This window comes from Chaetodon trifascialis, chromosome 1 (assembly GCF_039877785.1).
Source record: "Chaetodon trifascialis isolate fChaTrf1 chromosome 1, fChaTrf1.hap1, whole genome shotgun sequence".
In the NCBI taxonomy this organism is placed as follows: Eukaryota; Metazoa; Chordata; class Actinopteri; order Chaetodontiformes; family Chaetodontidae; genus Chaetodon; species Chaetodon trifascialis.
Window position 1 is genome coordinate 1,878,990 of NC_092056.1, and position 13,002 is coordinate 1,891,991.

Consider the following 13,002-nt stretch of genomic DNA (forward strand, 5'->3'; position numbering starts at 1 on the left):
ATGCAGATGTAGCTGGCTTTAAGACCCAGAGCTCACTGTGTCCTATCAGCTTATTCTACTGAAAATACAGAATTCATGGAATCATCTGAGGTAACATGAAAAACACATCCATCTTTCCTGTTGAAGCATTTATTGAGATTGCGCAGTAAAATCTTTGAACGGTGGCATCAGTAGAAATCTTCACCTTCCTTTTGGACAACAGATCTACAGAATTTCAAAATAAGACAGCTTGTCACCAAATTAGACGTCTCATTCTGTCGCAGCCTCAATTTCTGTCATTTGGGCAAATGAACATTCATCCATCCTTTAATCTGTGGTGGTGACCCTTTTTAAAATGAACAGTGTATTTCAGCCACTGCAGTGACGACGTCTGACTGCCAACGAGGGGTTCAGGATCAGATCCCTGAGGTCTGAGGAGTTCACAGGGATGATCGAGTTTATTTCTTGCCTCTTTATTTGAGCATCTTGCTAAATGAAAACAGCACTTCAGCTACGCCTTCACTTAACCAAGTAACTGCAATGCATGAACTGTATATTATATATAATAATACATGAGCCTAATGGACGGTTGAGTAATAAAAAGCTCCTCTCCATTAACAGAGGGTTTACGCTGTTAGACTTTCCAAGCATAAGAAAACAGCTGCAGATTTAAATGATAAGTCTGCTGATATTCTGTATATATATATGTCTTAAAGTCCCACAAAAAGACCAAACCAGCTGCGAAGTGATCCTTCAAACAAGAAGTGTCTGACAGATCTTATTCCTGTGACAGAGCTCCTCTGCTCTCCCACCACAGCACCACATGTGTGTTAAACAGTCCCAAACAAACGCTGGCTGGTTAACGCTGATGAAAACTACAGCGAGCAGCTGTAGTTCATCTCTGTGAAAGTGAATCTATGAATCCGGGAGCTGCTGGTTTTGATCTTTTCATGGGATTTGATAACAACGAAAATGTAGAATATCAGCAGCCTTTAAGATTGTGCAAGTCCAGTGAAGATATATGTGACATGAAAGAGGAATGACTCAAAAACAGTTCATGTAAATGTGTGAAAAAAGTCCTGAATCGGCTAAAATATTCTCGGTACATGTACTTCATACAGTAGCTGGTAGATATCATCGGAATGAAATGAATTTTTTGGCAGCTTTTTCAGTTTTTGTCATAACCGTCAAGTTCAGCCACTGAAACGCCACAAAGTTACAACCATTTACAAACTGGGTCTTTTGGTAATGGTGCACACAGGTGATGCGCTCAGTTCCTGTACTGCAGCAAATATCTACATCCTAATACGTTATTTTTCTACTCACATCAGCCGATATGATTTGCCTTTTGTCTTTGTAAAAATGAAGCGGTTAACCTAACTGAGGGTGGATTTTATAAAAAGTTCACGTTTTATTCAGTAGCTAATTTAACGGTTTTATAAAACGACATATTCCTGAAAGAAAACTCACACAAATGCAGAGTCCTCAAAGGGCGAAGCTACATACAGCAGTAAAAACTGTTTTTATCCAGTAATCTTTTTTTTTGTGTCGTCTCGAGCTGCAACGATCAGTCAATCACTTGATCGACATAAAATATCTGCTCCTACTCCGACTATCAATTAATCGTTTTACTCATTTGCTGGTTCCAGCTTCTCTTATGATATCAAACTGAATATGTTTGGTTTTTAGACTGTGGGTCGAATAAAATGAGCAATCTGAAAACATCTCTTTGGGCTGTTCTTATAATCCAATTCAAATTACATCTTTCGCTCTCCTCTTAACCTTTCTAGGCAAACGATACCCGGCAGGTTAATCGATGATAAAAAACAATGGTTATTTGTGGCCTTCAGCCAATTCTGAGATCTAAATTTGGAGAAGAAACCTGAAGAAATGGGAAGAGAAACAGAAGAAATGCAGATGTTTCCATACATGTGGGACATCGACCGCAGGCGCTCACTTTTAACCATCCTTCTGAAATTCACGCAGAGTTTTTCTGTTGTTTTCTGATAATCAGGAGACAAACCACGAGCCAGCAGCTCTGGCCTGAACGTTTATTCTGGAGCGCTGTGAGGAGTGGATGGTCCGGACAGTCTGTCAACACAATCAGTTGCCATTTTGGTTCATCTGAAGATACTCGTTGTGTAACTTCTCCTGAGCCTCGTAGAGCTTGCGGAGCTTCTTGGCTTGTCCTTTGCTGAGCTCCTTCCCTTCAGCGTCATGAGTGGGGAAGCCCTGATGACAGCGACAAAAACAAATGTCCGGTGAACGCTGATTGGTCAAATTGGTGAAAGAAAACTCAAACGAATGCACGTTTTGCTTGGAAAGAGCAACGCAATGAGAGCATTTCTTTTGACATTCAGAGAGAAAAGCATGTGATTTACTGTTTCGTCGAATCTGGAATACTTGTCGGTTTCTGAGCGAAACATTTCACATGGAGGGACCTTCATCTTCGCGAGTTTAGCCATCTGAAACAGGAGAAGAAGCGTAAGCGAAGGTGTTCATCGTCAGCGTGACGAAAGAGGAGAACTAAACGTGTCTGTGTGAAAGCATCTGAGCGACCTCTTGTTCTTGTTTCTTCTTGGCAGCTTCTTCCTTCTTCTTTAACTTCTCTTCTTCCATCTGAGAAAGAAGAGAACAAGAGTTCAAAGACTCTCATCTAAAACACAAACCCCTTCTTTGGGACTTCTGACGCGTCCCCTCTGCTGTCTCTACTGGTTGCCAGTTTCTGTAATTTTAATAAAGACACACGACAGCGCTTCCACTCCTCCCTCACCTTCTTCTTCTCCTCTCGCTCCTTCAGCAATGTGTCCTTGTCCACCAGCTTCACCACTGTAGGGAGGCCTGTAACACAGTCACGTTGCTTCATCAAAGGTCACTCACTCGGTGAGAGTCTTTACTTCTTTATAACTGCCCTATTTCCTCAAATAGTGGCCGGGGCTTTTATTTACCTCAAGTTCAGAAGGGAACAGGTCTTAATTTGATGCAGGCTTGTCTTAAAGACAGACATTTATCTCTAACTCACTCTGTTTGATAAGTTGAATTAGTAATATTTCCGTATAAAACCTTGTTTCGATTCACACATCTTTGTCCCGTTAAAGCTGCTGCACTGTGACGTTAACACGAACTCAACACTTCTAATATCTGTTTCAAATTAAAAGGACTCGAGTTTCAGTGTACAGAAACTCCTCATTTCTTAACAAGGCTTTTATTGTGAAACATTTGCAGGTTGTGGTGATCTCACTGACTTGCGAGCTTCTCATGTGGCACTTGAAATGTAGCTGCTGCCACCTTGTGGTGCTGGCACATTACTACAAAATACTGTGATTATATTGAATTACTCAATCAAAGCAATGGAAATATACATATATTATGCTTTGCTGGCAGCAGTGAGGAGTTCATCAAGCCTTCTTTTACCCCAGCCTCTATTAGAGACCACGCTTTTATTTGACTACCAGTTTTTAACAGACTAAGCTCTCAGCTTGTTTTTGTCTTAGAGGACAGGATGTTGAGGTTTTGAGCTGTTACCTTCATGATCTTCCAGTCGGACTCCCAGCTCTGGTAAAGTGTCATCGCGGACAACATCACACAGCTGCAGCAACTCCGTCACTGGATAACATCAAAAACAGGACTTTAACTAGACCCTGAAGAATCATCAGCATTTTTTAGACCAGCTAATTAAAACACAGGTCCTTACCTTTCTTTTCTCTGGCAATTTTTCGGACACCCTCTCTGAACTCGGACAGCGCCGTGAGGTACGGCATCACGGTGCTCTCCAGCTGGCAAACGCAGCAGCGACAGTATTTTACTACATGTGATTTAAACACTCGTAGATCAAAAATGTAAATCTGAGCATGAACTATCTGGTGTCTGTTCCATTATCCCAGATGTAAACAACAGAGCAGAGGGAAAGTGAACTGACCAACAGAAAACTTACATCATTGTTCTCACTCTGTCCTCCCACCGGGAAACCGATGCACACCGATTCTTCAATGGCACCAAATATCTAAATGACCGGAGATGGTGTCAGTGGGTTTAATGCATTTTATGGTGCTTGCATAATACAGTACAAGAAAGCAGATCTGCACTCTAGTAAACAGGCTGAAATAAGTAATGAATTTATGGCTGAGGTCACCCAGAAAAACTGAAGGCCAACGAGCTTCACAGCTCAATCAGTTAGACGTGTTTCAACTCATCACAGCATTCTTTTATTATGTTCCTCATTCTCAGAGTAAGGAGTATTATATTAAAGATAAACCTCCGTTCTGCTGTAAACCTCTGACCAGTGATCGACCAAGATTACCCAGAAACCTCAGAATTACTGTTTGTTTACAAGAAAAGCCTGAAGGGCATCTTTAAGCAGTCAACTGATCAGTGGAAGTGTGTTTAAATACGGCTAAATGTTGACGTAGAAGAGGTTCTGTGCTCGTCTGTTTGGCTGCAATGACAGCGGCATCGGTTGCATGCAGACACACTGCTGTGTGAAGCAGCAACATGGCATCATTACCAGAAACAGAACCTGCCCGTAACGATCGCCTGCATGACGAAGGCAGTTAGAACGTGCTCACCTTCAGCATGTTGGTGAGATACGCGGCGATGCTCTCCACCAGCATGCGGTTGGGCTTCAGCTTGGCGTTCTTCCTGCTGGCGATGTAGCTGTTGCTCTGGCTGACCAGCACTCGCATCTCCTCCATGGCGGTGCGAGTGTCCACGTTGTCACACAGCGCCTTATGGATGGCGGACTTCCTGTCGTAGAAACTGGAGAACACAAGGCCTTTAGATGTCCTGAGCGGGCGTTTTTCAAAGGCACAGGTTTAGCTTCTTTGCTCTCTTACCTGTTGTTGAGCTCCATCTCTTCAGCCTCCCACCTCTCGAACCGGCCGGTGATGTCGGTGGGAGCGCGCAGTATGTCTTTCACATTCAGGAAGAATTCCTGTCACATGCAAACAGAGTTTAATAAGAGAGACGAACATCGAGATTTCAGCAAACTGAAACCAAAAGGCCCATCTGCCATCTCGTCACTTACGTTCATGAACTTCTCGTACTGGACGGCCGACTCCATTGTGTTGGAGGAGTAGTCCAGGGTGTCTTTCCAGGAATGCATCAAGAAAGCCAGACGGAGCTGTCGGGCTGCAGGAGGCCGAGAAGACGACAGTTAAAACAAACTCGTCTGCACTGATGAAACGATAATGGTTGATGTGTGAGACAAGAGCTGCTGGTGAACTTCGACAACAAATAAATAATACAATCTGACGTTTGATGCATGAACAAAGGATGGAAATCAATACAGCCCGTAATCTGAAAACTCATCCACAAAAAAACAAGTCTGTTCATGATTCATGTAGTTTTAATATTACATGCTAGGCAGTGCTCAGGTGAGGTGTGAACAGATCAACACCACTGGGACGTGTGCATAATGTGCAGTTTGGTTTGGTTTGGCTGGACGACGCTGATGGACGGACAGACGGATGACGGATGAGTCACCTGTGTTCTTCGCCAAGGCGTCTTTAATAGTGATGAAGTTCTTCAGAGACTTGGACATCTTGCAGCCTGCGATGGTCAGGTGTCCGGTGTGCAGGAAGTATCTGACCCAGTGATCATTCTCAAAGAAAGCCTGTGAGCAAAACAACCAACAGCGACTGAAACCTTTCTGCTCTTTAAATACACTGCAGGTAACCACCTCTGACCAGTGTGTCATGACTCTGCTGTGGTACCTCAGACTGAGCCAACTCGTTGTCATGGTGAGGGAACCGAAGATCAAACCCCCCGCCGTGGATGTCCATGGACTCTCCCAGGATGGAGCCAGCCATGGCCGAACATTCAATATGCCAGCCGGGCCTTCCCTGTCACAGCATTCAAAGCAACAGAAACCATCAATAGTTGATCAATCTCCTCAAAATGTTCCTGCTTTCTGGAGTAAAACTGAAGGCTCACCTTCCCCCATGGAGAGTCCCACGAAGGCTCTCCGGGCTTGGAGGCTTTCCACAGGGCGAAGTCATTGGGGGACTTTTTCTCACTTAATCTGTCAGCAGAAACGCTCAGGTCACCTACAGGGACAGACGAGACACAGAGAAGGTCCATAAATGTCCCTGTGTGCAAGATTTCAACACTTCTGACCCTGGCGACCCCTGGTGGGGATGTGACACGGTGCAGCTGCTGTAATCACATGAAACCTCGACACACGGGGAGTGAAGAGGGCGGCTGAAATCTACCTTCTCCCTCCTGTAAAGCTTTCTGGTCGCCGACCGCCTCCGGCACCAGTTTGGCGTACGAGTGCTGCGGACTGGCATCAAACTTCGAGGTGTCAAAGTACACAGAACCGTTTGATTCATACCTGCGAACATCAGAAAACCAAATAATTAAAACTGCACCGCTACGACTGACGGGGCGGGTGCGATACGAGCCGCAGACACAGCCAGGTTCTTCCTCACCCGTAACCGTTCGACACCACCTTCTTCACAAAGTCCACAATCTCGGGCACATATTCACTGACTCGAGTGAGGACGTCTGGAGGAAGAACCTGAAGGACATAAAGACAATTTAAGCACCAAAACAGTGAGACACAACACGGCCAAAAGCATCTCAAACTGAAGCGGGGGGCTCAGATTTAAAAACAGGGTGTCCACATACTTCTGGCCATATTTGGCTTGTAAAAAGAAGATGCTTGTTTTAAAGCCTGGAACACTTTTTGGCACATTTTTAGGGCCTGCATCATTTTGCATATAAATTAATGTAAGCACAATTAAGTAAGTGTAATACTAATTTTAATAGAAGTATAACTGCAATATCTTGTCAGATTGTAAGTGTAAACAAAGACGAAGCACAGAATGAAAGCAGGCTGTGCTCACAGGAAACATGTTTTTAAAGTACGAGGTCAGTCGACCCAAAGACGACACCACGATCGCCTCGGCACGTCGCTCAGCTCCTCCTCCTCCTCACGCTGTACTTACGTTCAGGGCGTCCATGTCTTTGTGGTACTCGCCCTCCCAGTACTTGGGCAGAATGGAGAAGATTGAATTCTCCGTCACCTGACTCCCAAACTGCTTGTCCAGCCAATCAGCCAGCAGGTCTTTGGAATTCTCCAACAGCGCCTTCAGAGAAAGACGGGAAAGCTCAGAAACTTGTCATTTTTAAAATAACCAAGCAATTTTCCACCAGAATTCACTGTAATTCACTGAATTATGACAAGTCTTAAAGTTCTGCGTTATTATGGCCGTGGTCACTGCTGTGACGGAGACGGCCGGAGTCACTGTCACCGAGCTTCACGCTGACTCTTCAGAAACCCGTGAGTGACGTCACAGAGACGACGTCCACGTTAAAGCAGCCCGCGCTCTCACCTGGGCCAGAGGCTGAACGACCTCGTCGGCTGCTTTGCCCTCCATCGCCGCCTGCAGGGGCTGCAGAGCAGCTGTAACCGTCGCGTCGAGCCTCTCCAGCATCTGCTTCTTATCTGGGTCTGTCGTCGAAGCTAAGTTGGCCTGAAAGGGCTGAAAACGACAGGACGTGAGGATAAAGTGAAAACAGAAACCTGCAGGTGATCAGTCTGCCGTCACACAAGCCTCCACTGTTCTGCTGTCAAAGGCTGACGGAGTGAGGTCTCACCCCTCTGGCACTCAGGACGTCCTGCAGGATCTGAGCAGCTTGCGGCTGCTTCTCCTTGTACTGATCCAGGAGGTAGTTCTGCCGAGCTCGTTTAATGATCTGAAAGACACAAATACCAACATGAAGCCCATTCTGCTGACACTTCCACACACTGTTTATCATGAGTCACATTTCCCAAAACAAAGCACGTCACGTGCCATCATCAGGGCGGTGCTATAGGAACAACAGGCTGCGTATGTGCTGCCCTCTCCCAACAGTATCCACTTAGTGGGAGTTACACTTTTAATTCAGTGTGATTTTTGAGTTTTGACCCTTTGAGGTTGCTGTAGCAGGTAGCAGACAGAGTTAGTGCTGTGAAGGAGGAAGGACATGCCTCCAAGTATGAGCACACATTGTTTAATGTTAAGCATGTAAAGTGTAATGGATTGTTAGGGCGGTCGCAGTGCTAATTACTGTTAGCGCATTAATGGTAATTTCCATTATGTGTTAGCATCGAGCTAACAGATTAAGCACTATGTTTGTTAAATATGTATAAAATCCATTCAGGAATCAAAAAATCAATTAAGGAATCAGGAATAAAAATCTGATACTTCAGTGAATCATATATTTCCCTACCCCTATTGATATATTGTATTACATTCATTGATATACGGTACTACATTCAGCATGTACCCACAAACAGGAACACTTGGTGACTTGAAGTGTTTGTCCAGATCTACAAAAATGAGGTCAAATTTATTGATTCATCTACTGAAAAAAAGTAAAACCAGCGAAGACGAAGCCTTTCTTCTAATCACACGTACTTTGTCATCTATGTCTGTGATGTTCATGCAGTAGAGGACGTCATACTTGAAGTAGTCCTGCAGTACTCTTCGTAGAATGTCGAAGGATATGTAGGACCTGCGAAGAGACACGTCAGACGTTAACATCCTATTAATGCAGACCAAGGAGAGACGAGAGAAGAGGAACTGTGAGCAGTCATTACCGAGGCTGACACAGCGAGTACTTTTACTGCGTTTACCTGGCGTGTCCCATGTGTGAGGCGTCATACACTGTGGGTCCACAGCAGTACCACGTCACCTTGTTCCCGTCCTGAGGAACGAACGGCTCCTGAAACGTTAACGAGCCGATCAGACGAGTGCACTTCAATCATCTCTGATGGATAAAAACTCTGCGTTGCTTTCTACTCTAATGTGTGTTCATGCTCACAGGATGCGGTTATGAGAGCTGCACGAGTGCAGAATGTGTCGCAGGAACGATCGCGCTGAAGGGCATTTCCAGACGCCTCCTGCCCGTAACCTTAACATCACCTCGTAAGGAGTGTGATCTTTAACAGGAAACTGAATGATAGTTTCAGGCTGCAGATCTGTCTATTCTCTGTCAGACGGTTTATGAAGAAGGTTTCCACGCAGACCCTGATGAGGACCCGATGTTCAAACCCACCTTTGCTCTCGTCAGGCTGTTGTAGAGTCGCAGCTGGGGAACATCCGTCCCCGCTGGTGGAGACCAGGGCGGCTGAACCCGCTTCCCCTTCGCTGCAGTTAAAAACAGTAAAAACCATCAGAGACGGCTGATCAAACAAACTCTTCTCACACATCAGCTGTAAATGTTTCGTGCCATCAGTCAGACTTTAATGAGGAATTTAAAGCCACTATGTTCAGGATTTTTAAATCTAAAAACTGTTAGTGGGACTGAAAACTTTACAATAACAGTGAACTTTAATGATTTTCACTTAAAAAAATCTCCACAGCAGCTTTAAATTCTTACAGATGAAATCAATAAACATTAGTTTGCCTTGTGCAGCCGTAATTTAGTCAGCGGTCAACACAGAAGGAGAGCTGATGCATCTAAACTGCTCATTTTGTCCGAGTCTAAAACCCAAAGATCAAATTCACGATCACAGAAGACAAAGAAAAGCTCCAAACATTCAGACTCAAGAAGCAGAAATGTTTTTTTCACCCACAACTTTTCTGTTTCCCTCAACTGAATCCTGATGGGAGTCAGAGAGAGGACGCTTAGAGTAAATATCTGCTTCCTGCCTTTAAATCTCAAAGAAGGTCATGAGCTGAAGCTTTAAAGACTTCCTCTCCTGGTTCACTGTGAAGTGATGGAGGTTTTTATTGATCACAAAATCATTCAAATCTATTCTTCTGCATGAACACATGAGGAAAATCAGCTTCTGCAGGTCTGTTAGTTTTCCTCATTAAATTTTCTGAGCTTTAAGCCTCACACACCTCTCACACACCCAGCGGACAGCACGCCATGCATTCAACACATGCAGCGGACACTGACGCTAACTTCCCTCAGTTACTCTTCTGTGTGTCACGATGACAATCCGGCATCACATTTTCTTTAGGTGTCTCTTCAGAGCAACATGTCTGACGGGATCGTGATTTGTCAAAGCTGCTGTCGTGATAAACTGACTTCCTCAGCGCTGCTGCGACTGAAGAGACAATGAAACTCATTCAAAGGTTCATGCATGTGAGTGTCTGCAGGGCTGCTTTCGGTTTGACTGGCGAGGACGCTTCCCGTCTCCGGGACGTCACGCGGCCTCCACGCCGTCTGGCCTGTTCATGCCTTCATCTGTCTACTCACTGCTGCTCTCAGGGCTGAGGTCCTGCTGCAGAGCTGCTATGTGTCTGTACCAGCGCAGAGCGTGAACGTGTCGCGGGTCTGGGGGCCTGTGGAGGAGCTTAAAGGCTTTCTGGTCGGCCTGGGAGGGGCTGAACCCAGCCAGGTAGCTGCGCGAGGTGAGGTAGTCATTCAGGGCCGCTGCCAGCGCGGCCTCCTCATTTATGTGCAGCAAGAAGCCAAACTCAAAGGCTGCAGAAACAAGAGGGCAAACATTCGCAGAGCATTACCGACCGGGCTGCAACAGCCGGAGGAAAACACCAACAACTGCACAAGCCGACCCTGCCTGGACGGCGAACGGCGGGATGACCGGAGCGCTCAGGCTCACCGCCGAGGCCTGAAGGGTCAGCCGAGCGTCAGCACGACTGTGAACAGCGTTCATCAAGTTAAAGCTAAACTGAAGTCCTGCAGGTGAAATGACATGAGCCCATCATCACAGACACCTTTGATACGATGGAGTACACGAAATGCAGTCGTTCACACTTTTCTCCTCTCAGCAACCTGTTAGGAGTTCAGAGAAGAAGCTTTCAAAGGATGTTTGAGGGCAGACGTGACGTTTCAGAGATGTGTGTAACCTGACGTGGTCCGACGGAGTGAACGCCGTGGACAGCATTCGATAAAAAGGCTCGATGTCGGGTTAGAAAATGACTCTAAATGTGATTTTAATGACAAACACAGACAAACAGATGAAAAGAACACAATGATAAGCAACTAAACTAATGTATAAAGCCCAAAATGCCAATCAATCAGCTCCGCCCTCTCCAACGATTCTCCATCCACAGAAAAACAACATGTGGTTTATTGTTCAGCACAGGAACGACCACTCAGAGTGAAAGTGAAGAAGAAACAAAGAGGTCAAACAGAAACTTAAATGTTCTTCTTACTCAGACTGAAACTGAAACACGGTCAAAACAAAACTGCCTCAGGAAACCACAGGATGTGGTTTAATGAGGTCTGAGCACAAAGTGGAGGAAGAGATGGAAAAAAGAGAGATTTTACACAACGTCGCCTGGAAGATCCTGAAAGAAAACGCTCCAAACAAACAAAAACATGAAGTCCACCTGAACGTGGAGGACGGACGCAGCGTCCACGCAGCTTTCAAAGCAAACTCTCATCAACGTGTGTGAACAAGCAGAACCAGACGGAGGTCCGCAGTCAGACTCGAGCCGGCGACGCAGGGGTTTGGTCGGTGAAAAAGTGATCGAAAGCACAAAAACTGACTGAATTTTACACGATTACAGCTGATTTTATCAGGATCAAACAGTCCTGATGTGCACATACACTTAACTTTGTCCGTGGTGACAGCAAAGGCACGTGTTTCATGGAACTGATTAATCAAACTGAAGTGAGGTTTGCAGATTATGCTGCAGTCAGACGTGACTAAAGTTATGTGACTATAGACAACACGGTACGTCTCCAATATCCATATGTGTTTAATGTGTGTGACGACACTGTTAGGCCTATAAATGTACTGAGCGTGCTTTATGGACGGGTTATATATGAAACAAAAAGAGAAAGAGCTTTTAGCAATTAATTTAGCAATAAAAGAGGAAACAGAATAAAATCAAGCAATATCTACTGAGTCTGATATGGATAAAAAAATACAGCGTTTTGTACTATTACACAAGGTAAAAAAAATATACTGCATTATTTTATTTGCTAAATTAGAAGTTAGAAGAAGATGATCACTTTTTGGCACGACAGGTGAAACAGTTCTAGTTTTAAAAGCAGCGGAGATTAAAAACCTGAGACTGTAATAATAATAATAATAATAATAATAATAATTACAAGCGATTCAAAGAGGGTCTCAGGACATTTGGCATTTGAACCTTAAATAAAACTCATGTAGATGTGAGTGAAAGTGAAAGTGAGATCAAACTGGATGATGCAACTGAGCAAAAAAATAAAATATATATATATGTACATTTAAATAAAAATAATTATTAATAATTAATAAAATATATATATATATATATATGTTCATTTAATGTCATCTGGACGACAACAGCTGGCCAGATGTGAAGAGAGCCGTTATAACCTGTTAAAGGTGAGCTGCAGCAGCTCAGGTGGAGGGAAGTCAACGATATGAAATATGAAGGTGTTGCCTTAATTTCACTGTTTTCGCCATCGATGACTGCCCTGAGGTCATATCAGCATGTTATGTCCTGGTGCATTTTATCATATTATAAAACGAAAGACACAAACTTGGACTACTGTTAAATAATTAGCTACAACTAATTTCCAATAGTCCAGAGATTTTTAGCGTACAGCACGGCAGACCGAACACCGTTCAAAACTCATAAGCAATTTTAATACTTGAAATTGTCCTTTTCTAAATGAAATACTGCTGTATGGAGTCTCTGTCGAGTTGAACAGAGTCTCCTTTGAATTCAGTAAAGCTGTTGACTCGCATTTGTTGCCCTGCGTGTCTCTGCTGATTCACTCAGCTCCATTATCTCTGAGTGTAAATAGAGACATTTTTAAAGGTGGTTCGGCTTGTTACACGCTGACCGGTTTCCTACAGCTACGCGGCTCGTCTGCAAGCTTGACAGCAGCTTTAGGTAGCTCACGAAGCTAACGCTAGCTTGTTGGCTGTGACAGTTCGTTAAAACACATTAAATGGTGCTGTCATAGTTTTTGTCTATACGGTGAATAACACAAATGTACTGCACCTGGCTCTCCTGAGGTCGACATAGTCACAGTGCCGGATGGTTTGATGCTGATGCAACAATAACGTGTCCGGAAGAAGAACCCGCGCGCTAAATAGCAGCAGTAGGAACAGGAACCAAAGTG

At 44.5% G+C, this 13,002-nt stretch overlaps 1 protein-coding gene across 2 annotated transcripts; it reads right to left on the bottom strand.

Moving 5' to 3' along the window:
* Positions 1-116: 116 nt before the first annotated feature.
* On the bottom strand, positions 117-12,990 carry cars1 (cysteinyl-tRNA synthetase 1). Of its 2 annotated transcripts, XM_070978132.1 has the most exons (23): positions 12,882-12,990; positions 10,174-10,401; positions 9,022-9,113; positions 8,600-8,688; positions 8,382-8,478; positions 7,579-7,677; positions 7,314-7,463; positions 6,927-7,067; positions 6,408-6,496; positions 6,189-6,310; positions 5,911-6,023; positions 5,691-5,819; positions 5,461-5,590; positions 5,003-5,106; positions 4,812-4,909; positions 4,545-4,734; positions 3,914-3,982; positions 3,674-3,755; positions 3,505-3,585; positions 2,753-2,820; positions 2,539-2,598; positions 2,361-2,444; positions 117-2,211 (listed from the first exon to the last, which is right to left on the bottom strand). In XM_070978132.1, exons 1-23 carry the CDS (start codon positions 12,901-12,903, stop codon positions 2,083-2,085), a joined length of 2,466 nt encoding a protein of 821 aa, XP_070834233.1. In that variant the 5' UTR covers positions 12,904-12,990; the 3' UTR covers positions 117-2,082. The 2 variants fall into 2 exon arrangements, with proteins under 2 accessions (XP_070834233.1, XP_070834312.1); XM_070978211.1 differs by lacking the exon at positions 10,174-10,401.
* Positions 12,991-13,002: the final 12 nt, after the last annotated feature.